General features: G+C 46.3%; 2 protein-coding genes across 7 annotated transcripts; one reads left to right on the forward strand and one right to left on the reverse strand.

The window, feature by feature from the left end:
* Positions 1-428: 428 nt before the first annotated feature.
* DUSP23 (dual specificity phosphatase 23) lies at positions 429-22,571 on the reverse strand. Of its 6 annotated transcripts, XM_081174283.1 has the most exons (5): positions 10,957-11,051; positions 6,446-6,536; positions 3,751-3,813; positions 2,765-3,039; positions 429-1,205 (listed from the first exon to the last, which is right to left on the reverse strand). In XM_081174283.1, exons 4-5 carry the CDS (start codon positions 3,032-3,034, stop codon positions 1,020-1,022), a joined length of 456 nt encoding a protein of 151 aa, XP_081030409.1. In that variant the 5' UTR covers positions 3,035-3,039; positions 3,751-3,813; positions 6,446-6,536; positions 10,957-11,051; the 3' UTR covers positions 429-1,019. The 6 variants fall into 6 exon arrangements, with proteins under 6 accessions (XP_081030409.1, XP_081030410.1, XP_081030408.1 ...); XM_081174284.1 differs by lacking the exons at positions 6,446-6,536; positions 10,957-11,051 and adding an exon at positions 22,499-22,571; XM_081174282.1 differs by lacking the exon at positions 6,446-6,536 and having other exon boundaries at positions 10,957-11,060.
* Positions 14,498-26,317, forward strand: LOC308575580 (uncharacterized protein). The gene is made up of 4 exons (XM_081174331.1): positions 14,498-14,694; positions 17,593-18,212; positions 23,452-23,635; positions 25,455-26,317. The coding sequence occupies exons 1-4, from the start codon at positions 14,631-14,633 to the stop codon at positions 26,084-26,086; spliced, it is 1,500 nt and encodes a 499-aa protein (XP_081030457.1). The 5' UTR covers positions 14,498-14,630; the 3' UTR covers positions 26,087-26,317.
* The last annotated feature ends 532 nt before the right edge of the window (positions 26,318-26,849 follow it).

Below are 26,849 nucleotides of genomic sequence, written 5' to 3' on the forward strand. Positions count from 1 at the left end.
CCCACAGCGCCACCCGCATCCCAGTTAAACAATAATAATACTCTTATTCAATTGATTATATTATTTGTTTTAGAACTTTTTATAGACTAAAGTGACAACCCCCTCCTCCATTTAATCACCTCTCCACCCCTGCTGGCATGTGGCCCCCAGAAGGCCCTTGAGCTGAAAAAATGCTTCCCTAGCCCTGTGGTGAAATGGTCAGAGTGCTAGACTAGGACCTGGGAGATCAGGTTTCAAATTCCCACTCAGCCGTGAAGCTCACCAGGTGACGTTGGGCCAGTCACCATCTCTCAACTGGCCTACCTCACAGGGTTGCTGTGGGGATAAAATGGAGAAGGGGGGAACCGTGTACAACTCCTCAGAGGAAGCACTGGGGTGCGAATGTAAGAATAAATAATACAGAATAAAATGAACTGAAAGTGAATATGTACAGTTGTCACCTTTGATCGCCTTTATTTCTGGGCAGTGAAGTGTCAGGACAGGAGAATCTGCTGGCTTGCGACAGAAAAGAGCACCCCATGACACTCCTTAAATGCACAGCCAGTTTGTAAAATGTCTCCTGACTGCCCATGCTGGCTGTTTCTTCCAGGGTGAAAGGGAAAACTCATTGCTTGCTGCCAACCCTTGCAATGGGGTTCTGTTCCCTGAGTATCTGAAACTCCCACAAAAAAATCAGTTTGTACCCCAACCAGAAGCCCCCACTAAAGAATCCAAAGCATCCCTTTAAAGCATGTGCAGGGAAACATTGGCCCTCCAGATGTCACTGAACTACAACTCCCATAAGCCTTGGCAAGCAGGGCCAACAGCCAGGGGTGATGGGAGTTGTAGTTCAGCAACACTGGAGGGATGCAGACTGCTTACACCTGCTTCAAACAAGAAAACCAACCAACCAACAATCCCCATTTGGCAGCCAGATAATCCTCCGCCAGCAACAGGGGTTACAGTAAAGTTAAAATCCCCCATGGAGTCAACTCAGCAGCAGAGGAGTTCCTAGTGCCCCTCCTCATCTCTTCCTCTGGTTATTTGATACGGTGGTGGAACTGGACAACGGCCTTCTCCTGGTCATGGGTCTCGATGGAGCCTGGCCGCAGCTTGCGGATCTCGTGGATGGCGTCGACACCAGTGATCTTCTGGGTCTTGGCGAGGTAACAGGCCAACATGGTTCCGGTTCTGCCAAATCCCAGCATGCAATGCACTGCCACAGCCTGGTGAAGAGAGGGAAAGCCACGGCGTGAAAGGGCCCCTCTGGCCCGTGAGGAAATTAACATTTGTGAAATTGAAGAGCTCCTGGCACGTCTGCACTCTACTGTCGCATGCTACCCTGACCCCTGAGTGGTGCGAGATCCCAGGAGTTCCAGGCACTTACCCAAGGTTTGTGTTTCCTTTGGAATGAGGCACAGCAGAGACTGTGGTGTATTTATGATATATGGTTTATTTACATGTATATACAACCTGAGCCTGCCTTCACACCCCAAGACTGGCATTTCCTTCATAGCCACAGCCTTGGATTCAAAGAGAAATCAAGCATTGCTCTGCCTCTCTCTTGCTTCTAGATCACATCACTGTAGGCTCAACCCTCACCTCTCATCTTTCTAACTACCAGCCAATTGAGGGAGGGTTTCCTAGGAATGGGAATTGTTAAATCACTCTGGCAATTGCAGCTCTGTGAAGGGAATAGGAGTATCCTAACAACTCTCAGAATCCTTTAAAAAACTGTAATTCCAAGGATGCTTAGCCATGATTGTTATAGTGGTATAATAGTGATTTAAACTTCAGGTATGGATGGGGCCTTGCAAATCAGTGCCATTAATTTTAAGGTCTCTCTTGCAAGAAATCTGCTTGTAAAAAAAATGTGGGGTGTTTTTGGTTGGTTTTTTGCAAATTAGGGACGCATCAGGGAAATGCACTTGAATAGGAAGACATCAGAAGCGGTTTGCCAGGTGGGGTTTCCATTGGGTGGGTTGCTGTTGCTTACCGCAAGGGAGAGGTGAGGTGCTGGATTGGCTCTGCTGGTGCTTTTGCACCAGGCTGAATCTCTGCCACCTCCCCACCCTCCCACAGCGACCCACTTGCAGTGAAGCTAGTGAAGCTGCTGAGCTGCTTCTTGAACCGACCTATTCCACGCTTTCTGAAACAATGTGCAAATGGGGGGGAAACAGCCACCCATCAAAATCCGTACCTCTCCAAATTTTACAAGGTAGTTTTCCAGTCAAGCAATGTGTACAAATACACAGACGCACAAACGAAAGTATAAAAATGGCACATTACAGTACAGTGGTACCTCGGGTTACATACGCTTCAGGTTACATACGCTTCAGGTTACATACTCTGCTAACCCAGAAATATTACCTCAGGTTAAGAACTTTGTTTCAGGATGAGAACAGAAATCGTGCGGTGGCGGCGTGGCAGCAGCAGGAGGCCCCATTAGCTAAAGTGGTGCTTCAGGTTAAGAACAGTTTCAGCTTAAGAAGGGACCTCCAGAGCAAATTAAGTACTTAACCCAAGGTACCACTGTACACTAAAAATAACATACGCAAACACGTTGTATTTGACAAAGTTGCTCATAAATTCACACTGAAATTTTCATGGGGATTGTTTTTTAAAATCGCAAACTGATGTGGAAATGTGGAGACTTAAGGTTGAAAAAGAAACTCAAGGAGATAAGAATCCAGCCCACTGCTCAAAGTCCAGTTCTCCACCCCCGGCATAGACAACACTAGACTAGCTAGAGAAATTGCCTTGATACGGCGGCATGAAAACTGACCTCCCCCTTGGCGTTGGCATCGTCCACAATCTGCAGGAAGTGCTGGATTTGCTCAGGCGAAGGCGGGCAGAAGTCGGTGATACGCAGGCGGTGGAGCTGGATGCCGGGGCAGGTGTCGTGGTACGGCGGGCTGCGCTCCGTGAGTGACACCAGATGTCGGATGCCATGTTCATGCATGTACCGGTAGTGTGCAGGCAGGCGGGGCATGGCCAGCCCCGCCAGCTGGCCTGGCGCTACCCAGGAGAAATTGGGTGGCTTGTCGGACGCCATGGACCCTGTGAGCGAGAGGGAGAGAAAAACCAAAGCGGAGGTAGTTCACCAAAAGGCAACTCCCTTCTCCCTGCCGTGTTCTCAAAAGGCTGCCTGAAAATTGGGCGCGGTTCCCCAGTGCCACCCTCTGCGGAAAACTTCGCCTCGGTGCGGTCTGGCTGGAGCTGCCCTGAGTGCAGCCCCGGAGGATTCTGGGAACAGAGCCGCCACCGCCTAGCCCTCAACGCAGCCAAAGGTATTGGGTTGGGATTAAGCGTTCTTAGAACCAAAGCTGGTTTGTGTGTGGAAATCCGCTGCCCGATTTGGAAAAGAAAACAAAACACAGGATGATCGCTGTGCTAACAGAAAAAGGGTGGGGAGGTGCCGGAGAGAGCTCCGGCTGTTGTCTTTGCAGGTATTAAAAGTGAACAACACAGGAAAGGGAACAAAAAGGTATTAAGCAAACATTCACATAGAGAGGCAGCCTTTCTCTGTGTACCAGCTGCTGGAAGACACACAGAGGAAAGCGCTACTGTCTGCACATCCTCGTTTCGGCAGGGCCACACTCTTGTCTGGGCAATCTTCTGAGGGCCACATGTCAGCGTAGACCGGGATCAGATGCAGAATTTCCACCAAGGTCACTGCCTACCTCTGTCTAATGGTAGGACCGGCCACGGGCAAATTGCTGGGATGAACAAGTAATATTCTGTTATTTGCTCGTTTTGCACCTCACTTACCTCATGGGTTATTGTTGTGAGGAGAAGCCCCTTTTGCAGAGGAGGCAAAAGAAAACTGGAGCGCTGCAAGAGAAAGAAGTAAACACAAGAGATTTTTGTTTTAATTAGATCCTCTCGGCGGTGCTGACGAATTTACTCCAGCAACCTATTGCAGAGGAAAAACAACAGTCTTGTGGCACTGTGGAGACCCTGCGCTCTTCCTGCTGACCTGTTTATTGAGCATTCATCCAGATTTGCTGGTAGAACGCTTGTGTGGAGGTTATACAATGTCCACGCTTTACTAAGCACTGGCCCTGATGTGTTCACAGGGAGGACAGACACCGTTTTGTCAGTTGATGGTTAACTCAAGATTTTGGGTGCCTTCCTCCATCACTTTCTTTACTTTCCTTATTTTAAAAAGATAAGTTGATATCTTGCACCAGAGGGAGCTTTAATTGCACCATTTTAAAGTTCTCAAATATGCTTGAATCTCTTCTGGGGAATAGTGGAGGTGTCCTAACATAAAGACTAACTGGCATAAGATTATATGGAGCAAAGTATTAGAGCAATTCATGATGGATAAAGCTCTCAATGGCTATTAGCCATCAGGACTTGGTTCTTCCCGCACTGCCAACTAAGCTACCAGAAAGAGATAATATTCACATCAGTTGTTCCACCTGCTTTTGCCTCTAGCCCCGCTGGCCATTGGCATGTGGCCCCTAGAAGGTTGCTCAGAAGGAAATGTGGCCCTCAAGCCCCCAAAACAACTCCACCCCTGCATAAAGGGTCAAAACAGCATTGCAGATTGGAGTCTCTAAACCTTCTCAGAAGAGTCGGCTTGTTCTTGTCAAAGGACAAAAAAGGAGATTCTTTTTAAAAATAATAATAATAATTAATTATGGTTTATAGAGAAAAAGATAACGTAATATATTTCCCCTTTTAAAAAACCAAACCAATACTTTTATCTAGTTACAATAAAAAAGGGGTGGGGGAGGAAGAGAGAAAGAAACAGAGAGAGAAAAGAGAGGGTAGAAAAGAGGTTAAAAGAGAATGATAGAAAGTAAAATTCAGAAATTAAAGGACTTCCGATTCTTCATCTGCCCGCTATGTTAATGTTTAGTGCTGTATTGTGTTTTTAATATTCGGTTGGAAGCTGCCCAGAGTGGTTGAGGAAACCCAGCCAGATGGGCAGGGTATAAATAATAAATTATTATTATTTAAACCAGTGTTTCCCAACCGGTGTTCCGCGGCACACTAGTGTGCCGTGAGACATCGGCTGGTGTGCCGTGGGAGGGAGGCGGGCGAGTCGGGCGGCGAGAGGCGGCGGCGGCGAGGATCCGCGTCGAGCCGGGGGCGGCTCCGCGGTGGTGGTGCCGAGCGGCGGGGCAGCGCGCGCAAAAGGGAGGAGCGCGAGACAGCGGAGGAGGAGGAGGCCGGCATGTCCGGGCAGCAGCAGCAACAGCAGCAGCAGCAACTCCCGCCGCCGCCCCCTCCTCCGCCCGCTATCGCCGCCACCACCACAACAGCCGCCGCCGCCTCAGCTGCCGCCGTCCCTCAGTCCCTCGCTCTGCTGCCTCCTCCCACCCCGGCAAGGGGGAGGGAAAAAACTTTCACTTTTGTGCGTCCCTCCCGGCGTGACGCTGCGCGCTGACGTCACGGGGCGGGGCTTTAATGGTGGTGTGCCGCGAGATTTTTTTCCGGTAAACAGGTGTGCCGTTGCCCAAAAACGTTTGGGAAACACTGATTTAAACAATAAGTTGTTGTTATTATTGTTGTTGTTATCATCAACATTATTTAAAAACAATATTCCCTTAGTCCAATCAACTATAACAAGAAAGGAGATTGTGACCAAAACTTAGGAAGACCTTTCTGAGGGGGAGAGCAGATTGGCTTGGCCACCTGTCAGGGATTCTTGAGCTGAGATTCCTGCATTTTTGGGGGAGGCGGGGGTTTGGACTAGATGCCCCTTGTGCCCTTCCCAACTCTACAGTTCTAGGATTCACCAAGGAGCTCCTGACAAGCTTCCAAGGCCCGTCAAGCACAGAGGCATGATGGGAATCTCTGGCGGCGGCCCACCCTTGGCGCTTAAGAGCGATGACTCAGCGCCTCTTCCCACAGATAACAAAAGCAGGGGGGATTATCTCCTCTGAGGTCACCGGAGTCAATGAGAAAACCTGCAGGGAGGCTCTCCGGGTGGGATCATGTAATCTCTCTGCCGGTGGAACTACCCAGACCTGAAGCTTTGCAAAGCAGAAGCCAATGGCCCAGGGTGCCGCCATCTTTGTTGGCCCTCAGCCCAAGCAGATATTCCCTGGGTGGCCTCCCAGGGGAAGGGGCCTTCGCAGGCCCTCCAGATGTCCCTATTTTCCAGGGACAGTCCCGGATTTGCAGAAGCCGTCCCGGTTTCTGATTTGATGCCAGAATGTCCTGCTTTCCCTTAGGAACTTTCCTATTTTCATCAAAGAAATGTTGGAGGGTATGGAGTTATGTAACCCCATAGCCCAGGAGATAAGTAACTATAAAACCTTTAGAAGACATCTGAAGGCAGCCCTGCATAGGGAAGTTTTTTTAAATGTTTAATGTTTTATTATGTTTTATATATGCTGGAAGCTGCTCAGAGTGGCTGGGGCAACCCACTCAGATGGGTGGAATATAATAATAATAATAATAATAATAATAATAATAATAATAATAATAATAATAGAAAAGGACGTCCCTAGTTTCCCCGGAGAAATGTTGGCAGAAAATCTGCTTCAATCCCTGGTGGCATCCGTTTCGGAGCTGTGCAGGATCTGGTGGGGACTGCGCTAAGGAAGAAATAAGGATAAATATATTTAGGGCTGCAGATGTACAGGTTCACTGAGTCATAGCTGTCAACTTTCAGATTTGAAAATAAGGGATCAGCAGCCTCGAAAATAAGGGGACAGTCTACAGTCTATATCTAACAATCCAGGATAGCAGTGGGAAGCAGCAGAAAATGGTGCCGGAATAAGGGAATTTCCCGCAAAAAAGGGGAAGGTTGACAGCTATGCACTGAGTTCAGTGGGGCTTACTCCCAGGTAAGCATGCCTAGGTTTGCAGATGCAGTTTATAATGCCCTCCAAAATGCAACCTTTGGTGTTACAGCAGCCTCTTGTGGCCACCATTGCTCTGTACAGGAGAAGCCGAAATCTTGCTTGTGAGCTTCTCAACTAGACCTCTGGTTGGCCATTGTGAACATAGGATGCTGGACTATACAGGCTCCCTCCAGCCTGATCCAACAGCACAGCACTTCTCTCTGCCCCCACCTTCTGAAGCCAAGGAAAGATAAATTTCCCTAGTAGTTAAAGGGTTAGTGGTGGCACAAGACATAGGTCATAATATCATGTTTGCTGACTGGGAGAAGTTGTGGACCACCGGGATTAAGTTTACGGCATGTAATGCCTTAAGAGAAAATATAATGAAAATGATGTATAGGTGGTACATGACCCCAGTCAAGCTTGCAAAAATATACCATTTGCCCGATAACAAATGTTGGAAATGCAAAGAGATTGAAGGTACATTCTTTCACCTTTGGTGGACGTGCCCAAGGATCAAGGCCTTCTGGGAAATGATATATAATGAACTGAAAAAGGTATTTAAATATACTTTCCCGAAGAAACCAGAGGCCTTCCTCCTGGGCATAGTAGACCAATCGGTGTTAAAGAAGGATAGAACTTTTTTTATGTATGCTACAGCAGCAGCAAGAATTCTCATCGCAAAGCATTGGAAGACACAAGATCTACCCACCTTGGAAGACTGGCAGATGCAACTAATGGACTACATGGAGATGGCGGAAATGACTGGCAGAATCCGAGACCAGGGAGAGGAGACGGTGGAGGAAGATTGGAAGAAATTTAAAATTTATTTACAGAAACACTGTAAAATTTATGAATGTTAAGGACATTGAAATGAATAGCAGGGGCTTTAGCAACAAAGTAAAATGTAAGATTGGACTAACTACAGATAAATTAATAGGATATGAATTTGCTGAATTAATTTTTTAAAAAAGGGATACAAGAACGGGAGACGTGAGGAAGTCGGGAAAATAAGCTAATTGAAAATGAGAAATTAAGAAAGAGGGAATTTTTGTTTTTTTGTTATCATATGTGTTTTTATCTTTTTTCTTTTTTCTTGATGTGTTTAATGTTTGTATTCTTTTTTGTATTGTATTGTTTTTTGTGATTTTCTTTGTCTATGTATGCTTGTCTATTGTGGAAACTTAATAAAATATTTATAAAAAAAAATAAAAATAAAGGGTTAGTGGTGAAGGCGAGTTTAGGTGCTCACTGGGCCAAGACGATTTGAGCATAGTACACCGATCCTGGCCTGACTGCCAATTACGTAGTTTCAATTCAAAGTGCTGGTTGTGACCTATAAAGTCTCAAGGACCGCCTCTCTCCATATGAACCTATGCAGACTCTGCAATCATCCTCTGAGGCCCTTCTTCATGCGCCCCACTCGCAGGAGGTCCGGAAGGTGGCAACACGAAAACGGGCCTTCTCTGCAGTGGCTCCCCGTTTGTGGGATGCTCTCCCCAGGGAGGCTCGCCTGGCGCCTTCATTATACACCTTTAGGTGCCAGGCAAAAACATTCCACTTTAGGCAGGCCTTTGGATTATTAACATCTTATGCTCTTTTAAATGTGCCTGTGAGAGGTATTTGTTTTGTTCTTTTTCTTGTTCATATTACGTCTTTTGTGAATTTCGCCTTGTACTCTTATTCTGTAAACCACCCTGAGGTCTACGGATGAAGGGTGGTATATAGATTTAATCAATAAATACAATAATAACAACAACAACCTGAGCCCCAGGAGACCTGCCTCCTCCCCTCCACCCATCAACACTACATATCTGAGGACCCTTGCATCTCTCCAAGCCAGCTTCCAAGTAGTGCATTTCCAACATTATTATTATTTATTAAATTTGTATGCTGTCCTTCTCCCATAGATCTAATGGCAGTTCACAACATAAACATGCAATATAAACAACACAAAATACATAATTAAAAAATAAACAAAACAAAACCATCCCACCCAAGCATAGGCCTTCTATATATCTCTGTTCATCCTTTGGGAAGTCACATACCATCCAAGCACAATATTAAGAGGTGGGCTTCTTTCAATGAAGTACAAATGGAAAATAGTAATTATTATTTGCTTCATATTTTCTGGCATCCCTCCATGGGACAGTCATCCCCAAACCTCTTCCCGAAAGCATTTTATAGGATACACATATATACATAATTTTATGTAAGGCAGCTTACACCATGGAAAGAATACGTAAGTACAACATAACAAAAGTAGTCACAAACTCTTTGTGGAATGCCCTCCCTTCAGATGTCAAGGAGATACAAGAAGTATTCAACTTTTAGAAGACATCTGAAGGTAGCCTTGTATCTGGAAGTTTTTAATGTTTGATGCTGTTATTATGTTTTATATATACTGTAAGCTGCCCAGAGTGGTTGGGGAAACACAGCCAGATGGGTGAGGAATAATAATGAAATAATAATAATAATAATAATAATAATAATAATAATAATAATAATAATAATTATCATCATCATCAACAACAACAACAACAATAAGTAAAACATCAAGAAGTATACAACCAAACAGAAAAACTTCAACATAATGAGCTCTAAAATAAAGATACAAAAAAATAATATCAGCAACAACCACCCCACCTGCAACAAAACCCCCTAAACAATAGTTCAGGCCAAGGCTCTGTTCAGCAGCCTCAACTTTTGTAGTTGGAGTCAGTCAGGGCCCTGCCCTCCCAGGCCAGGTGGAAAAGGCTCACAAGGCAGGGAGAAGGTATTCCAGGACTCACAGCCAAGATGGATAAGATTCTCTCTTTTGTCTAATTTCCCCCTCTTTGAAAGCCTTCAGAAGCTAGCAGTAGATAGGGGTAGGGAGCCTGTTTGAATCTCGGGTGCCACACTCCATTCTGGGAAACCTGTTGGGGGCCACATGCCAGAAATATGTGTAGCCAGAGGCTAAAGCGGGCAGAACATTACTGGTGTGTCTGTTTCCACATGCATCTATCTCCACCCTGGCAAAAGCACTGAAGGGGGTGTGGCCAGTAAGGGGTGTGGCTCTGGAGGATGGGGAAAGTCCTGAGGGCCAGGCAGAGAGGCCTGAAGGGCCACATTTGCCTCTGGGCCTGAGGTTCCCCATCCCAGGACTTGCCCCTTTGACAGAGTGCATGAGACACAAACATTATTGCTTGCTGCTGATCTTAATCTTGTACTGTATTTTTATATTGCTGCAAGCCAGAATCATAAAACTGTAGATTTGGAAGGGAGTGGGGTGGTTTCTTGGTTTGTTTTTGTTCTAGTCTGCATTCTCGCTTTGTATTTTCTATGTTGTGAACTGCCCTGTGATTTTCAGATGACGGGCAGTATACAATTTAATAGAGGAATAAAATACGTAAAACCTTGTTTGTCAACAAACTTAGGAACTTAGGACTAGTCTACCATCTCTCAGTGCAGGAATCTTTGGGGAAGGGCAGGTAAGATATCCAAATGCTCCTCCAAACAATACAGTTTTCTCATTACTCTTTTTAAATGTACAGAAAACACTCTTAGGGCAGATTTAAAACCACGTACTTCATATACAAGCTGACTGCTTGTCAGTCCTCGCCCCCCTTTGCTAGACAGCCTAAAAATAACCCTTGGCAAAGAAATCTTGTCCCAGGACGACATTGAGGCTGCCCTCAAACGCCTCCCCCCCATATAGTCCTATAGTGAGTCAAATCATTGGTCCATCTCGTTCAGTATTGTCGACACTGGCTGGCAGCAGCTCCCAGGGATTTCAAGCGGGGACATTCTCAGCGCTACCGCAAGATGCCAGGCAGTGAACTTGGGACCTTCTACATGCCAAGCAGGTGTTCTATCACACAGCCGGTCCCACCAGTATCCTGTAAAGTCTTCAACTGGTGGGTCGGGGCAAGCGGACCTGATCTAAGGTGGGTCGCAGGAGGAACACTCTCACCCTGCAAATAGATGGGGGAAATTTAAGAAGCGGGTCTCCAAATGCATGTTTGGGTTAAAAGTAGTTCCTGGGTGGCTGCCAGCTTTGGGGCATCTACGGCTCGGCATCCGTGCATGTGGATGGGCAGCGCGCCCCTGGAATCAAGGCCCCCTGATCTGCTGCCGCTTTCCCCCCTTTTCTGACATTGTTTTGGGTACCCGATTTCCCGCGCAGTACCTGAAACGAAAAGCAGGGTTGCAAAACAGGAGAAAGGAGCCGGCTTGGAAGTCATACCGATGCCAAGGGGCGCACTTCCTGCCCGCCCAGTGCAAGCGGAAAGGGAACCTCTGCAAATGCCCGTCCTTTGGAGAGCAGAAGAGTGCAAGGGAGCCTCTCCAAATTCCCAACTCTTGCAGCAAGAACCAAGCCGGGCAGAAGGAGCTGTTCAGGGTGGGACTCCCAATCCGCGTCGGGAGGTCTCCATTCTTGCTTCCTGTGGACCCACATGGTGATCGTAGTGGGTCAGGATTAATTAACAATCCCCGGGAGCCGGAGAGTGCGCCCTGCCTGCTTTTACGCAGGTGTTTGTTATGGTGCGCCCTGTTTGCCACTTCCCTCTGCGTGTTTTGCTGCACGCACCCACCCGCGTGTTTTTTCCTCCTGAGAAGTTGCTGAGTCGCTGTGCGGAGCTGATTCCAGAAGCTGGCCCGTAGGGAGGAAAAGGGGAGGCGGACGATCTGGTGCCCCGGGGATCCCTCAAGGGAGATCTGCTGCTGCCCCGCCCCATGGCGAAGACCATCATCCTCTGGCCCCTCGGGGTGCTCAGTCTCTCGGCGGTCCTGGCGCAGACAAGAAGGGGGCAGCCGTGGGGGAACGAAGTAGCTCTGTCTGCCAGCCCAAGGCTCAGGGGCAGAGCCCCTGCTTGGCCTGCAGAAAGTCCCGGGCTCTGGACTACGCAGAATTAGACAAGCTAACAGGAAGGATCCGAGACCCGCGGGACCAGAGGTTTACCGAAGACTGGACTAAATTTACTGAGTATCTGAAAAGTATTTGTGATGATCAGATTACATTTGTAGGACTACAAGAAGTTCTGTGAGGAGTAATTTAAGAAATATTGTAAAAATGGAAAGGGAGAAATGATTTGTTAGAAAATGTAAAGGCAATATTAAGTTAAGAATTGCAGGAGAAATAATCAAGACGGAAGGCTATCAGAGATGCTGAAGGAAGTCCAAACAAGGACATATGTATAATAATTTGTGTGGTATGTCTTTAAATTTTTTGTATGCTAAAAATTAATAAAAAATATTATATATATATATAAAAGAAAGTCCCGGGCTCAGTCCCCGTAGTTATCCAAGCAGGGTGGGGGAATAGTGGCTCAGTCAATACATTGGTTCATATTGGGACTTGCTGGGACTGGAGAGGAGCTCACAGCCCTGCCGAGCCAAGGGGAGTGTTTCCTGCATCTGTCTTCTGAGCCTGGTCTCCGCTGGCAGGAACCTTGGGCGTAGATGGGGGGGGGGAGGCAGGGAGTCAGCTGCCCCACCAGCAAGTAAATCAATAAAAATACTTAACTAACTGAGGTTCTGCCTCTCCTAACATGAAGCCCCCCCCCCAATCCTGCCTATGCCCACGTGGGGAACGGTCACTTTGTCTCACACAGCAGAACACCTGCTTTGCATGCAGAAGGTCCCAGGTGGGAAGGACCCCCTTCCTGCAATCCTGGAGAGCTGCTGCCAATCAGTGTAGACAACACTAGGAGGAAATGTGGGATATATCCGAGCAGGTTTGGAGGGGTGGGGAAGCGGCGGGACAAACTGAAGTGTGAAAGAGTCCTTAATGTAATAATGTATGTATTTTTGTATTTTTAAATTTCTATACCGCTTTATATTTTTAATAAAAAACTCAAAGTGGTTTACAGCATATTAAATCAATAAAACATTAACTGGGCGATCTTCCTCTGGCCTCATGAGGAGCCTCTTCAGTAGGGCTGGTGAGTGTGGGCCCCACCCCTAGGCCAGGTGGAAAGAGCCTTGCAGGAAGCGGCCTTCACGCCAGGATCAGAATGCCCAAGAGACGGTTGGGTCACGGAGCCTATTAAGCGGGGAGCTCTTTAACCCCTCCCCCAGTTTGTGTGCCCTTCTGGGGTCCATGGGGGGCACGTGCCCCTGGGGGTCAAAGTCAGAGGCAGGTGTGGGCCGAGCAAAGAATGGCTTGCTGGGTACAAGCAAATAGGTATTCTGTAGTTGAGATCAGGTGTTTAGATGTTGCTGGACTCTCGTCTTCCAAAATCGCTTAAGGCAGTGTTTCCCAACCACTGTTCCGCGGCACACTAGTGTGCCGCGAGATGTTGCCTGGTGTGCCGCGAGATGTTGCCTGGAGGGAGGCGGGCGAGTCGGGCGGCGAGAGGCGGGGCGGCGGCGGCGAGGAGAGGCCGCCCAGCGCGGGGCTCTCGCCGTCTGCCTGCCTGGCTGCCTGCGAGCTCGGCGGGCAGTGCCTCCGCCCGCAGCACCCGCCTCGCGGCTCTCATTCCCTGCCCCTGCCAAAGCTCACCCAGCCAAGCCGCGCTCTCCTTCCTGCCTCGCTTTGCTGCCTCCTCCTCCCCCACCCCCAAAGCTTGGAGGTTCCCCGGCAAGGGGGAGGGAAAAAAATTGAAACTTACACTTTCGTGCGTCCCTCCCGGCGTGACGCTGCGCGCTGACGTCATGGGGCTGTAATGGTGGTGTGCCTCGAGATTTTTTTCATCAAACAAGTGTGCCTTTGCCCAAAAAAGGTTGGGAAACACTGGTTAAGGAAGGGGGCGTGAGAGGCTCCTCAGAGCATATCCTCCCTCTCCAAAATTGTCTCGAAAGTGTTTGTAGAACCATGAGTTAGGAAGAAACCAAACAGACTCTCTGTCGCAGGCGAAAGGTCGTTTTTTTAAATTAAACATTTGGTGCCTAAAAATGCAAGATCTGCAGATTTATTGATTATTTATTTATTACATTTATATACCACCGTTATCTTCCAAGGATATCAAGGTGGTGTACATGGTTCTCCTCCCCATTTCATCCACACAACAACCCTGTGAGGGAGGTTAGGCAAAGATAATGGTGACTGCCCAAGGTTAGTGGCTGAGTGAGTACTGTATATCCCAACAATGCTTGTTGTTGTTGTTTAGTCGTTTAGTTGTGTCCGACTCTTCGTGACCCCATGGACCAGAGCACGCCAGGCACTGCTGTCTTCCACTGCCTCCCGCAGTTTGGTCAAACTCATGTTAGTAGCTTACTCTAAGTTTACTCTAAACTCTAAGCTAAATTGCAAGAGAAGACTAAGTGGGGAGAAAAAGAGATAAAGCGAAGTCTCTTGTCATCCTCCTGCCAAGGAGATCTCCACCTCTAAGACAAAAGGACCACACAAAGAGTTTAAAGGAAGTCCACAACAGAGATCTGATGCGAAAAAGGTCTCTTTAGGTGTGGTGTTCAGGCGTAAATGAATTTCCTAAGCTGGAAAAAGGCTTTTGGATCTCAGAAAACAAACTAAGAAACAAACCCTGAAGTCCACCAGGGAAGTTGCCTTGCCCCTGAGCTATGGCCCTTACCGTTCCACAAAACCTGGCTAAGAAAACTGTCCAAAAAGGCTCTTGGAATCCAAGGTTTGTGAGGAATGGTTTTGAGCTGTAAGGAGTTAAAAAGAGAAGCCAGTGCTAGTTGAGGTAGTTTTGAAAGTGGGGGGAGAGGAACAGTTTTGTCAATATGTTGGGGAACTCCCTAGGAAGTAAGCAACACGGAACTCAGTTCAGAGATAAATGCCGAGAAAGTCTGCAAAATTTCACAATTGCAGATTGACTTTGCTGAGAACAGAAGTTCCCAACAGAAATCAAAAGCAGATTCTGGGGCCGCTTTGACCAGTTTGTTCTGTGTCCAGCCAGAATGGAGATCCTTCACTCCTCTCTCGTCATCCTGGCCTGCCTTTTAGGGTCTCTGGCAGAGGAAGGTGAGTGCCGTGTTGAGCTGTACAGTTGAAATGCCTGTAGCTCTGCACCAGAGCTAAACAGCTGGATCGTCTGCTGTGGAACCACCAGGGCAGGACTGGGGGGGAAATCCTGGAGGGCTCCAATTGCAGCGATAGAACTGCTAGCGCATTGGAGGGACAGATAGGGCTCTGGAACCTGGGAAGGGAGCCCATGTAGGACAAGGAAAACACTGATCCTAAACCTCTACTGCCTTGTGGGATGTCTTTGGGAGAAGAAAAGCATATCCTCTTTTGAGGCTTTTAATGTTTAATAGATTATTGTATTTTAATATTTGGTGGAAGCCGTCCAGAGTGGCTGGGGAAACCCAGCCAGATGGGCGGGGTATTATTATTATTATTATTAATAATAATAATAATAATAATAATAATAATAATAATATCCAGAGTGGAGTCCCTTAGGTGGTTGGATGGCACCTTGTATGCCTTCTTCCAGCCACTCCTGCTGCCAAGCTGGTGCCAAGTGTATTGCTCTGCTTTCCCTTGGACCATATTGGTGAGGCTGAGGGGGGGGGGTCTTGTCATCTGGGCAGCCCAGGACCTCCATGCACACTGCCTAGGCTTGCCCCCCTCACTTTGGTGCAGCTAACGCAGCAGTTTGACTTCCCCCACCGGAGGCATACTCCATTGTCTCTCAAGACCAGGGGTCGGCAACCTATGGCCCATGGGCCACAAGCAGCCCATGGGGGTCGTTTAACTGGCCCACGGACCCCCGCTACCTGCTCGGTCAGTTCCCGTGCGCCGCACTAAACTGGCGCGGTGTGGAGCAGAGCAGGGACCGCCTTCTGCGATGCTGGCCGGCTTCCCATTGGCTGTAGGAAGCTCCTGCACCCAATGGGAAGCTGCGCCAGAAATAGTGTTTGTGCATGTGTGCGTGTGTGTGCAGTCCAGCCCACTGCGGCGTCTGCAGGATTGTGAACCAGCCTAAGCCACAAAAACTTTGCCGACTTCTGCTTGAGACAGATGGATGCCAACAGCATTTGCAAAGCTAAGCAGGGTCTGTATTGGTTTCAAATTGGATGGGGAGCGTTGAGATTCCTGACCCTCAGAGTCCCTTCCAACTCTCCAGTTCTGTGATCCTATGAATGAGCAGGAGTGGTCCAGGATGCAGCAGGGCTGATTATTGAACACATTTGAAGGAAGTGGAATAACACACGTTGCCATCTAAAGAACTGCCCCTGACCATAAATCTAGAGTGAAAGGGTTTTTTTTTTAGAGAGGAGACCATGAGGCCACCGAGTCAAGACTCGAAAATAGCCACTGTGCTGCTGTTTGTGACTCAGAGGCACTTGGAGGAAGGAGAAGATTTGGATGGGGAAGAGCTGGGGTTTCCCGGTGTGGTGAAAACAAACACAGCTGTGAGATTACTATTTTGAATAGGCTGCGGGTTGTGAACTTGGATTGCCTTTGTTTAAAGAACAGGAGTGTCCGTTGACTCATTGCTAAGAACAATGCGAAGTGCTGGTGCTCATTTTTAAGTAGTAATGAAACAAAGATTTAGTAAAGAAAAATAATAAAATAAAATCTAGTAAAGGAAAATAAAAAATAGTAGAGATTGGTTCTTCAGAGCAAATGAAGGTCTTGCACCTTGCACACATGTTCTTGTTCCTCTGGGCAAATTACTTGAGATTTTTTTCAAACCCTTACTGTCTGCTGTGGTTCAAATATTTAACTATGCATTCTTGTATTTGTTTACTTGTTTGTTTGTTTGTTTGTTGTTGTTGTTGCACCTCAGGTTCTTCTTGTGTGCTTCCCTTAGATACCTAGTTGGCAAATGTGAGGACAAGATACTTGTGGGCCCACTGGCCCGAAATAGCATCTTATGTGCTTATGCCATTTAATCCTGCTGCTTTTTTTAAAAAAGTATTGTCATCAAATTTATTGTATATTAATGATTTTCTTCTGACTTTTGCCCATGGCTCATGCTTCCTCAACCTCGGCCCTCGAGATGTTTTGAGACTACAATTCCCATCATTGCTGACCACTGGCCCTGCTAGCTAAGGATTATGGGAGTTGTAGGCCAAAAACATCTGGAGGGCCGAGGTTGAGGAAGCCTGCCGTGGATTATCTTAACAATGGCATATTGGTGTTTTATGAACGAAGTGATTCCTTAACAATACCAGCACAAAACAACTTTTGCATGTGATTCTGCCAGAATCACAGTTCAGCTGTTGGCTAAGACTGTTGGTTTTCTGAGCTTATAATTAAAAACGGTGGAGATCCCACCCAGCCCAGTGTTCAGCCCAGTGTGAGACCTGTCTTCTACAGAGGGCATGATTTTCTATCCCTTTGTTGATAAAGGTGGAGAAGCAGGACCGACCAAGGCATTTTGCCACCTGAGGCGAGCCAGAAAATGGTGCCCTCTGCAATGTCTCACTCCTAAAGAGGGTTTAATGTCACATGCACCCTCACCAAAACTGCTTCTAAGCTGCAGGGTGGGACATGAGACAGGGTCAGCTCAATACATTTTGCTGCCTCAGGCAAAGGACAAGATGGTGCCCTTCCCCAAGGTCCATACACAAGCCAACTGGACTTAATCTTACTCCAATACTGGTGAAAAATACTGGTGGAAAAGTGGGACATTCCAGGATCAAATCAGAAACCGGGATGGCTTCTGTAAATCCAGGACTGTTCTTGGAAAATAGGGACACTGAGAGGGTCTGTAACAACAACAACAACAACAACAACAACAACAACAACAACAACAACAACAACAACAACAGGAGGTCTCTAGGGTTGGACCAAAAGTCAGTGGGCTACAGGATATTAAAGCAATCTCTCAGACAACGTTCAAGTAACACCTGCATGTAGTTATAGGTGTGAGGAAAAAAACCCCTTACTCTCTTCTTTTCCTGCCTCCAGACCTTCAAACGAAGGTATTCATATTCCCAGCGAGTTCAAACACAGCTGCTGTGGTTTTGAATGCCTCGTTCCAGGATCCTTTGACCAGCGTCACCGTCTGCCTGAGAAGCTACACATTGCTGAACCGCGCCTACGGCCTCTTCTCTTACGCCACACAGAAAAGCGATAATGAGCTCCTGATCTTCAAGGTCAAACCCAACCAATACGACTTTTATGTGGGTGGCACATCGGTGACCTTCAGCGTTCCAGAAAGAATGACCTCTGGACCTCAGTGGGAGCACATCTGTATGAGCTGGGAGTCTGCCACGGGGTTGGTGGAGTTCTGGTTGGACGGGCAGCCTCTCCCCCGAATGGGCATGAAGAAGGGTTACTCTATAGGCACAAAGGGATCCCTTCTCCTGGCGCAAGATCAGGATTCTGTTGGAGGTGGCTTTGATATCAACCAGTCCTTTTTAGGAGAGCTCACGGATGTGTACATGTGGGACCGGGTGCTGACCCCAGATGAGGTGCTTCTCGTCCGCAATGGCGGCACCCTTTCAAAATATATTTTGAACTGGAGATCCCTGAGCTATCAAATTAAGGGGTATGTCGTAGTTAAACCTTCCCTGATGACCATCTACTGAACTAGGGAGCTGCCGTAAATGAAGCCCTTGCCTAAAAAGAAATAGAGCTGTCTTAAAATTATCCAGATTTTCTTCAGGGTGTTTCAGTGGTGACGGTGTTGATCTCAACTCTTTCAGCCTGTGAACAAGTTCCGGGAAATCATACATGCAACTTCTTGTATACCATTGCCCTTCTAATAAAAAAAGATTGCATCTTATTTCCTTTTCCTTTTTTAAAAAATGTTTGTATTGCTGAGGAGAGAATGGGACAGATGTCCAACCAGATGTGGGAATGCTGTGGATACTAGGAGAGGGTATATTGATTTAATAGTATCCTTCCTCACTCATGCTTGTGAGTCAGCAGCAGCAGAATGCATTCCCCAATATATATCAGGAATCTAGTTGGTAGATTCATTTGAATCCCTTTCCTTAAGCAATCCAATCTGGCTTTGTCCAGATTGGGTTTTGTTCCTGGGAAGTCCCCTTTATCCCTCCTAAAGAGAATAAAGACACAATAGCCTTCTTTATAAGTTATAAGAAGTTTACTTGCATTCAGTTCACAGCTGGATCCCTGAAGTCAGGCTTTAGCTTAGAGTTACAGAAAAGAATGTGGGTTCATTCCACATGAGGATTTGAGGTGCCAGCGGACAGCAAAATACAACAGTATCAGCAGAAGAACAGCAAAAGAGAAAGAATGACCAGCCCTTTTTATGGGGTTTCCCAGGGTCACGCCCATCTACCTGGTCACACGCAGGGGGAAGAAGCTCCTGACCAGGTGTGACAGGAAGTCTTCCTGGCTGGAGTAACACCCCCCTGTGTGTCCACTCTGGGCAAACAGGAAGTGTTGTACTTTACTGCTTATGTTACATCCCACACCAGAATGGTCCAGGCAGGTTTTGGGAGGAAAGTCTTTGTTTTGCTTCTCCCAAAATTTGGAGATGGGGAAGTAGAGTTGTGTGCAAAATGGCCTCTTGGCACCCTCCATCCTATTTCGGAAGCAGATCACTTTGGGCTTTTGGGGGGGGGGGCTTTCACAAAATTTCTCCAAGGGTAGGAGAAATCTCCCAATGTTTTCTCAGGGCTGGCCTCAGCTGCACCATTAGCAGCGGTAGCAGTGCAGCTACCTTCTGGACTGGAGAAAGGAAATAAAATACCGTATTTTTCGCTCTATAAGACACACCTTTTCCCTCCTAAAAAGTAAGGAGAAATGTGTGTGCGTCTTATGGAGCGAATGCAGGCTGTACAGCTATCCCAGAAGCCAGAACAGCAAGAGGGATCATTGCTTTCACTGCACAGCGATCCCTCTTGCTGTTCTGGCTTCTGGGATTCAGAATTTTTTTCTTCTTGTTTTCCTCCTCCAAAAACTAGGTGCGTCTTATGGTCTGGTGCGTCTTATAGAGCGAAAAATACGGTAACTGTTTCCACAGATGCATAAAATTGCTTTTACTTCGGTGGGGATATTTAGTAATTTATAGATCTGTATCAAATGGGAACTTCACAGCCAGAACATTTTGACAGTAAGAGCAGTTTAACAATGAAAACAATTAAGTAGAGCAGTGGTGGGGAACTTTTCTGGCTCCTCCCAGGCCAACATTGACAGTAGGTTAGTTTTTCTGTACACACTCACAAGCCGTCCTGTTTGGCATCCAAGCAAGTAAAAGACATCATCACACTTCAAGGACTCATTCTGGCCAAGCAAAGACACTCAAGGGGGGTGCAGAGCGTATTGCAGATATTAATATTGCGCAGCTTGAAGCAGTAGGATGAATAAAAACTCTCGGAATAAAAATGGTCCAGACCCATCAATATAATTCGAAAGTTTTACTCGAACTTTCTTCAAACAGACTTAAAACAATAAAGAGACATCCAAGTGGTTGCATAATTTAAATGCTTGTCCAAGCATAGGTTCAGCTACTTTAAAACATATTGCAACTCCAAACAGACCAGAAATCAAAAGTCTTCCTCTCCACACAGACTCCATTAAAGTCTGGAACTGTTTTCTCCCCAGGCGAGACCCGATTAGTACACATCTCTACTTGGGTGGTTTTTGCAGCCCTCCTGTATATGTCTCTCGTTGCTAGAGAATTGAAAGGGATGGGGATTCAGCCCTTTGCAACAGACCACCAACCCTCAGAGTGCTTCACTCCTGTTCCAGAATATTCCGCGTCTCATGCTAAGCCTACAGATGACCTTTTTTTTTTGAAGTAGCAAAGAAGTAGCAAAGAAGACAATGCACAGTGTGATAAGTCAAGCTCCCTGCTCAGGTGGTGGCCACTGGGGAAATTTCCAGACGTTCAGCAGTTTTTCAGAGGGCTTTAAACAGAAGAAACACATCTTTGTTTCAGGTAACAGGCACCCTTTGTTTCCAATAAGGGACGTTGTTTTGGCCAAGGAGAGCTCTGACAACGTGGAATCTTGTTCAGACCTCATGTTTCCCCGTCGCCAAATCATGGCTCTGAGATCAGGAGAGGACTTGAACTCCCTCCTCTCTGCTTTTGTCCTTTAATGTAAGGTTACCAGATTTTTTTCAATGAATCCGGGGACACTTTTCAACTTCAATGGATTTTGTATGGGGACTGATTTGTAAATCCGGGGACTGTCCCCAGGAAATGGGGATGTCTGGTAACCTTACATGGAGTTTTGTTTTCAACACAACTGGAGACCAAACAACCTACAACTGATAATTTAGTCTAGGAATGGTGGAAGAAATTTGATTTCATTCACCTTTAAAGGCAAAAACAATGTATGCAGCGCTTTCCAAAGCAATACGTAAACTGAAACACAGTTTCTGAATTTTGCAGTGCCATTCTACGGCCAAGTAATGTGTACAAGAATGCACACTCCTTGGATAGGAGTGGGCATAAACATGTGTATATTAGTAAATAACATACAAAAATGCATTATATTTGGAAAGAAATGCTGTGCAGAACATTGTATGTTACCCAAAATCTTATATAAATGATGGGAAATGGAAATGGACAGATTTGCCCCTCCCCAACACCTCCACACTGATAAGCAAGAGGTATCATTATATATCACGGATATATTCTAGTCAGGTGGGAGACCAGGATAAGCATGGTGAGAAGATTAAAATAATTCACACAAAAGTATCAAATGAAGCAGAACTGCACCAGATATCTCTGTTTCTCAAAGAATGACGTATTTTTGCAATGAAATTTCCCCTAACATAACACATTCCTGTATTTATTTATTTTTAACTAATAAATGCATTTACATGCAGACTTTACCCTAGAGCAGGTGTGGGGAAACTTTGGCCTTTCACTTGGTTCTGAACTACAATTTCCATTATCCCTAGCAAGTATGGCCAATGGCTAGGCATGATGGGAGCCGTAGTTCAGCAAAGCCCCCCCCCCACCTTAGTACATGCCACACAGGACGTGGCAGGATAACTGCATTGCAAAATTCAGAGTACAAATTTCAAAGGATGTCTGGGTTTGGGTTCACATATAGTTTAGGAAAGCGGAAATTAATTATGTTTGTTCTTAAATGTGAACAGAATTGGATTTCTGTCCCTTCGCTAAGTTGGAGGGTGAATGTAGGGAGCCTCCCACAGTGTTGGAAGCTTCCTGAACATTTCAGGTTTTCCAGAGAGGCAAAGCCACCTGGTTTGCTCAGAAGGAAGGTGTTAAACCAAGCAAAGGTCTGGTGAAGACTAAGAAACTTGCCTGGGGAGAATCCAAGGGCCAGCCTGGGGGCCACATCTGGCCTGAGACTTCCCACCCCTGCCCTAGCTTCCAAAGGGCAGAACATCAATATAAAAGCATAGAAGTAAATGCCAGAGGTGCTCTTGTGGATTAAAGGTAAAGGTAAAGGGACCCCTGAGCATTAGGTCCAGTCGTGACCAACTCTGGGGTTGCGGTGCTCATCTCACTTTATTGGCCAAGGGAGCTGGCGTACAGCTTCCGGGTCATGTGGCCAGCATGACTAAACCGCTTCTGGCGAACCAGAGCAGCGCATGGAAACACTGTTTACCTTCCCGGCGGAGCAGTACCTATTTATCTACTTGCATTTTTAACTGCTTTCAAACTGCTAGGTTGGCAGGAGCAGGGACCGAGCAACAGGAGCTCACCCCGTCGCGGGGATTCAAACCGCCCACCTTCTGATCAGCAAGTCCTAGGCTCTGTGGATTAAGGGGGCACTAATCTTGATTGTTCTGTAAGATTATCCCTAGGATAGGAAATACACTTTAATAAACTTGCCTCTAATCTTTTCAGCAGCCTTGGCAGGCATAAAAAGCCACCTGAGAAGCAACATTTACCAGAATGGGATAATAGGCAACCTACCTTCTTTACATGTGCTTCTTAAGAACAGGTGCCAGCTAGAACTCAACAGCCAAGAAGATGGAGTCCCAAGGAGGTTGCCAACAAACACCCTGGAAGGAGACACGAGAGACAAGTGGTGATGGTCCTATTAAACATATCATTTGTGCTCATATTAAACATAGAAGATTTGCCAAAACCCCCACCTAACCGTGTAACTATGGTGGGTTTGAACTAACATCTAAGAGGGAAGTATCCCTCAATCCCCTGGGCATATGAAAAGCTGTGTTCCATGGCTCACCAGCCAAGAACGATGGGAAAATTCTCCCTCCTTGCTCAGAGCACCTTGGGTAGGCGAAGCCAATATGTTCACCCAGACCCATTGACCAGGATTCACCAAGATGCACACGACAGGTCCGAAGGACACCCCAAGCTGAAGGCTGTAGAAGGTGGCAGGTTCAAGGCTCAAAACCTGTAAAAAGCTGAAGAAAACAAATTTCAACATTTTGTGCCAAATAGCTCACAACATATGGGAATAATATAACAATTCAACAAACAGATTCACAAACAATCACACCACATTGATGATAAAAAATGCATCCTTGTAGCCATTAAAAAGCGGAAAGTGTCCCCCCCCCCATTTTTCAAGCAAAGAACTGAATCACAAAACTCTGAGAGTTCAGATACATTATTTCATTCAGTGTGATTTCTCCAGTGAGAAAGACATTTTGAATTTTACAGAAAACACATTTCTACCTGTAAATTCTGTATCCCACAAGGTTGTCTGGAAAGCCTCCTGACGTCTGTGTGGGCTAAGAGGGATCGTTTTCATACTGGCAGGGTTTTGCTTTTTAAAAAACCAGCTGACAACTGATACCACATTTGGGATGGCAAAAATATTTCCATCTATTTCATGGATTATCCCCCTGCAAATCCCTCGCTGTGCACCTATAAATACCAGAGAGACTCTCCAGTAGCTCCAAATCGGTGACCAGCTTCAACCAGGAAGGAAGAAGGAAGTCTCCAAGGCAGATCTGACCATTTCGGAGATCCATTTCATCCTCCCTCCAGGCCCCTCCCACCGTGCAGCCAGCAGCATGGAGATCTTCCATCCCTTTCTCCTCATCCTTGCTGTCCTGCTGGGATCTCTTGCCCAGGAAGGTGGGTGCCGCGTTGAGCTGTAAAAGCAACCCAGGGGTGTGAGCTGGAAGGATGGGGCACATTCGTGAAAGTAGCTTTAGAGGAGATAAGACAAATTCATGGAGTAGGATGGGTCTATCAAGGGCTATTAGGCATGACATCTGAAAACAAAATATTGCAGCAAGGAGTGCAGCTTTTCACAGTTCCAACTCCTTCTTTCCACCCTTTCCACCGTCCCTTTTTTAAGAAAGCTTTTCTGTTTTTGAGTTGTTCTGTGTTCTGTTCTGCTTCCATCTGTGATTCAGGTTGTGTTCCCCATAATCTTTTACTGGGAATATAAAAGCAACTATCACTCCCCCCCTCTTTTGACAGAAGCGGATGGAATTTGCAGGGAATCGTTCCAGGCAATACTTTCTACAATTTGAAATACAGTGGTACCTCGGGTTACATACGCTTCAGGTTACAGACTCCGCTAACCCAGAAATATTACCTCGGGTTAAGAACTTTGCTTCAGGATGAGAACAGAAGTTGTGCAGAGGCGGCGCAGTGACAGCGGGAGGCCCCAATAGCTAAAGTGGTGCTTCAGGTTAAGAACAGTTTCAGGTTAAGAACAGACCTCTAGAACAAATTAAGTTCTTAACCCGAGGTACCACTGTATAGATGTTTTCAAAACTTGTGCTGTCTCGTAATTGGAATCAGTTTGTCTCCCTTTTCTATGATATTCTCTCGACTGGAGATATTCACACCAGAATAGAAAATCACCACCTACTAACTGTTTTATTTCTTCTTATGACCGAAAAAAGTCATCATAAACCTAATTAAACTATGGAGTTTGCTCCCACGAGAAGTAATGATGACTTCCAGCAGCAGCAGCAGCAGCAGCAACAGTTTTATTATTTATACCCCACCCATCTGGCTGGGTTTCCAGGAGGGCTTTAAAAGTGAAGTAGATGAACTCATGGAGAATGGCTATTGTCAGGAGACAGCCTGAGGAGGAATGGTGGGAACCGAGAAGAGGAGGAAGGTATAGATTTAGAATGGTGGTTTGCAGAAGGTCATAGTTCAGAGACTGCAGAGGAGAGGAGCTGGGAAATATTGGGAGAGACAGCTAACAGACTCAGTGTCTCTTGAAAGCATTCCCGATCCCCCCTCTCCCAGAACCAGGTGTGCCTTGAGGGTAGTAGAACAGAAAGCTCAGAGGCAGAAAGCACAGATAAGCTGGCGCAGGAGTGACGTAGAATAGGAGGGACTGAGGAGGTGGGACTTTACTTGGAGCAACATCATTATCTAAGAGAGATCGCATCTTTTCGTCTCTCTCTGTGAATGTTGAATAAACTACCCGGTAAGAACTCTTCTGGTTTTTCTGCTTCTTGGCATCCCACTGTGAGAGAGATAGGATTCCCTGAACCCTTGACAGCTATCAATGGTTCCAAACCATGATGGCTTTGTCCTATCTCCACTGGATTACTGTATTTTAATATTTTGTTGGAAGCTGCCCAGAGTGGCTGGGGAAGCCCAGCCAGATGGGCAGGGTATGTATAAATAAATAAATTAATAAATAATAGGAGGTAGCCTGCCTTTGAATGCCAGTTGTTGGGAATCACAAGTACGGAGAGTGTCGTTGAGCTCATGACATGCGTGTGAGCTTTTCATTGGTTGGCCACTGCAAGTACATGATGCTGAACTGGATAGACGATGTGGCCAACATCCAGACTTCCTTCAGATGAGGCACACGGAGAAACAGAGCCTAACATAAATAATGGCACCGTCGTGGTGCCATACTGATCCTTGGAAAAAAATGTCTGCTCCTTTTAAACTGTTCTCTTCCTCCACCCCCCAGATCTTGAAAGGAAGGTCTTCATATTCCCTGAATCATCAGACACCAGCCACGTGGTTTTGAAGGCCACCTCACAGCAGCCTTTGACCAGCTTCACCATCTGCCTGAGATCCTACACGGACATGACCCGGGCTCACACCCTATTCTCTTACGCAACCAAGACGAGTGACAATGAGATTGTGGTCTTCAAATCCAAAACCAACGAGTACAGCCTTTATGTGGGGACTGCAGATGTGATTTTCTTCTTCCCAGAAAAGCTGGTTTCAGAACCTAGCTGGGAGCAGATCTGTATGAGTTGGGAATCAGACACAGGATTAGTGGAGTTCTGGCTTGATGGGCAACCTTTTCCCCGAAACGGTATGATGAAAGGTCATGTTATAAGTCCAGAGGCATCGATTGTCCTGGGGCAAGATCAGGATTCCTTTGGGGGTGGCTTTGATATCAACCAGTCCTTTGTAGGGGAGCTCACAGATGTGTACATGTGGGACCGGGTGCTCTCTGGGGACGAAATGTGCCTTGTCTGGGACAACCATGTTCCTTCCAACCCAATAATTAACTGGAGATCGTTAAATTATGTCATGAGAGGCTACACTGTTCTTAAGCCCTACCTGTTTTCCAACTGTAGAGCTGAGTAGGCTTTGCAAACAGACAGAGAGTCTTTAAAAAAAACACATTACAAGGGGGTGGACTAAATGATCCTTAGGGTTCCTTCCAACTCTACGATTCTATGCTTCTTTGATTGAAGCCTCCAACAGGGCTTAAAGTTAGGATTGTGGTGGTTGTCCTTAAAAGATCTATACTTTCGCATGGCAATAGACACTGTTAGATGCACTGATTTCAGTTCTTTCTGCTGGAATGAGGAGTTCTGTGAAACCCACAAGCTGTCGTTTCCATCTCTTCCTCCAATAAAAGATTAACTCTTACGTCTGTTGTATTCTTCAGCAGCGTCTTCCTTCAACAACAGTGGGGAGACTTGAGTTTGTTTCTTCCAAAGTCTGAGGCTGGGGTGGGGGGAGGGAATTGCTTTTAAAGCTGATTTTACCTGATTCACACTTTCCAAAACAATGCATGAACTGTCACACAGCCATCCTCCAAAATCTACACTGCTCTGAATCTTGCAATGCCATGTCATGTCATGTGTACAGCCAACATATGCAGATACTGGGGTGAAGTGTACATACAAATGTGTATATTAGTGAAAATCAGCTTACAAAATGCATTATTTCTATTAGGGAAAATTATTTTTGCAAAATTGTGCATATTAGGCAAAATTGCCTAGAAAAGTGTGTCTATTAGGAGAAATTTGCACTAAAATGCTGATACATTTGGGTGATAAACCTTTTTCATAATAATAATAATATTAATGCAAATGAGCATTTGAAGAACTGAAGTTAAGAT

This window comes from Podarcis bocagei (genome assembly GCF_964188305.1).
Source record: "Podarcis bocagei genome assembly, chromosome: 16".
Taxonomy (NCBI): Eukaryota; Metazoa; Chordata; class Lepidosauria; order Squamata; family Lacertidae; genus Podarcis; species Podarcis bocagei.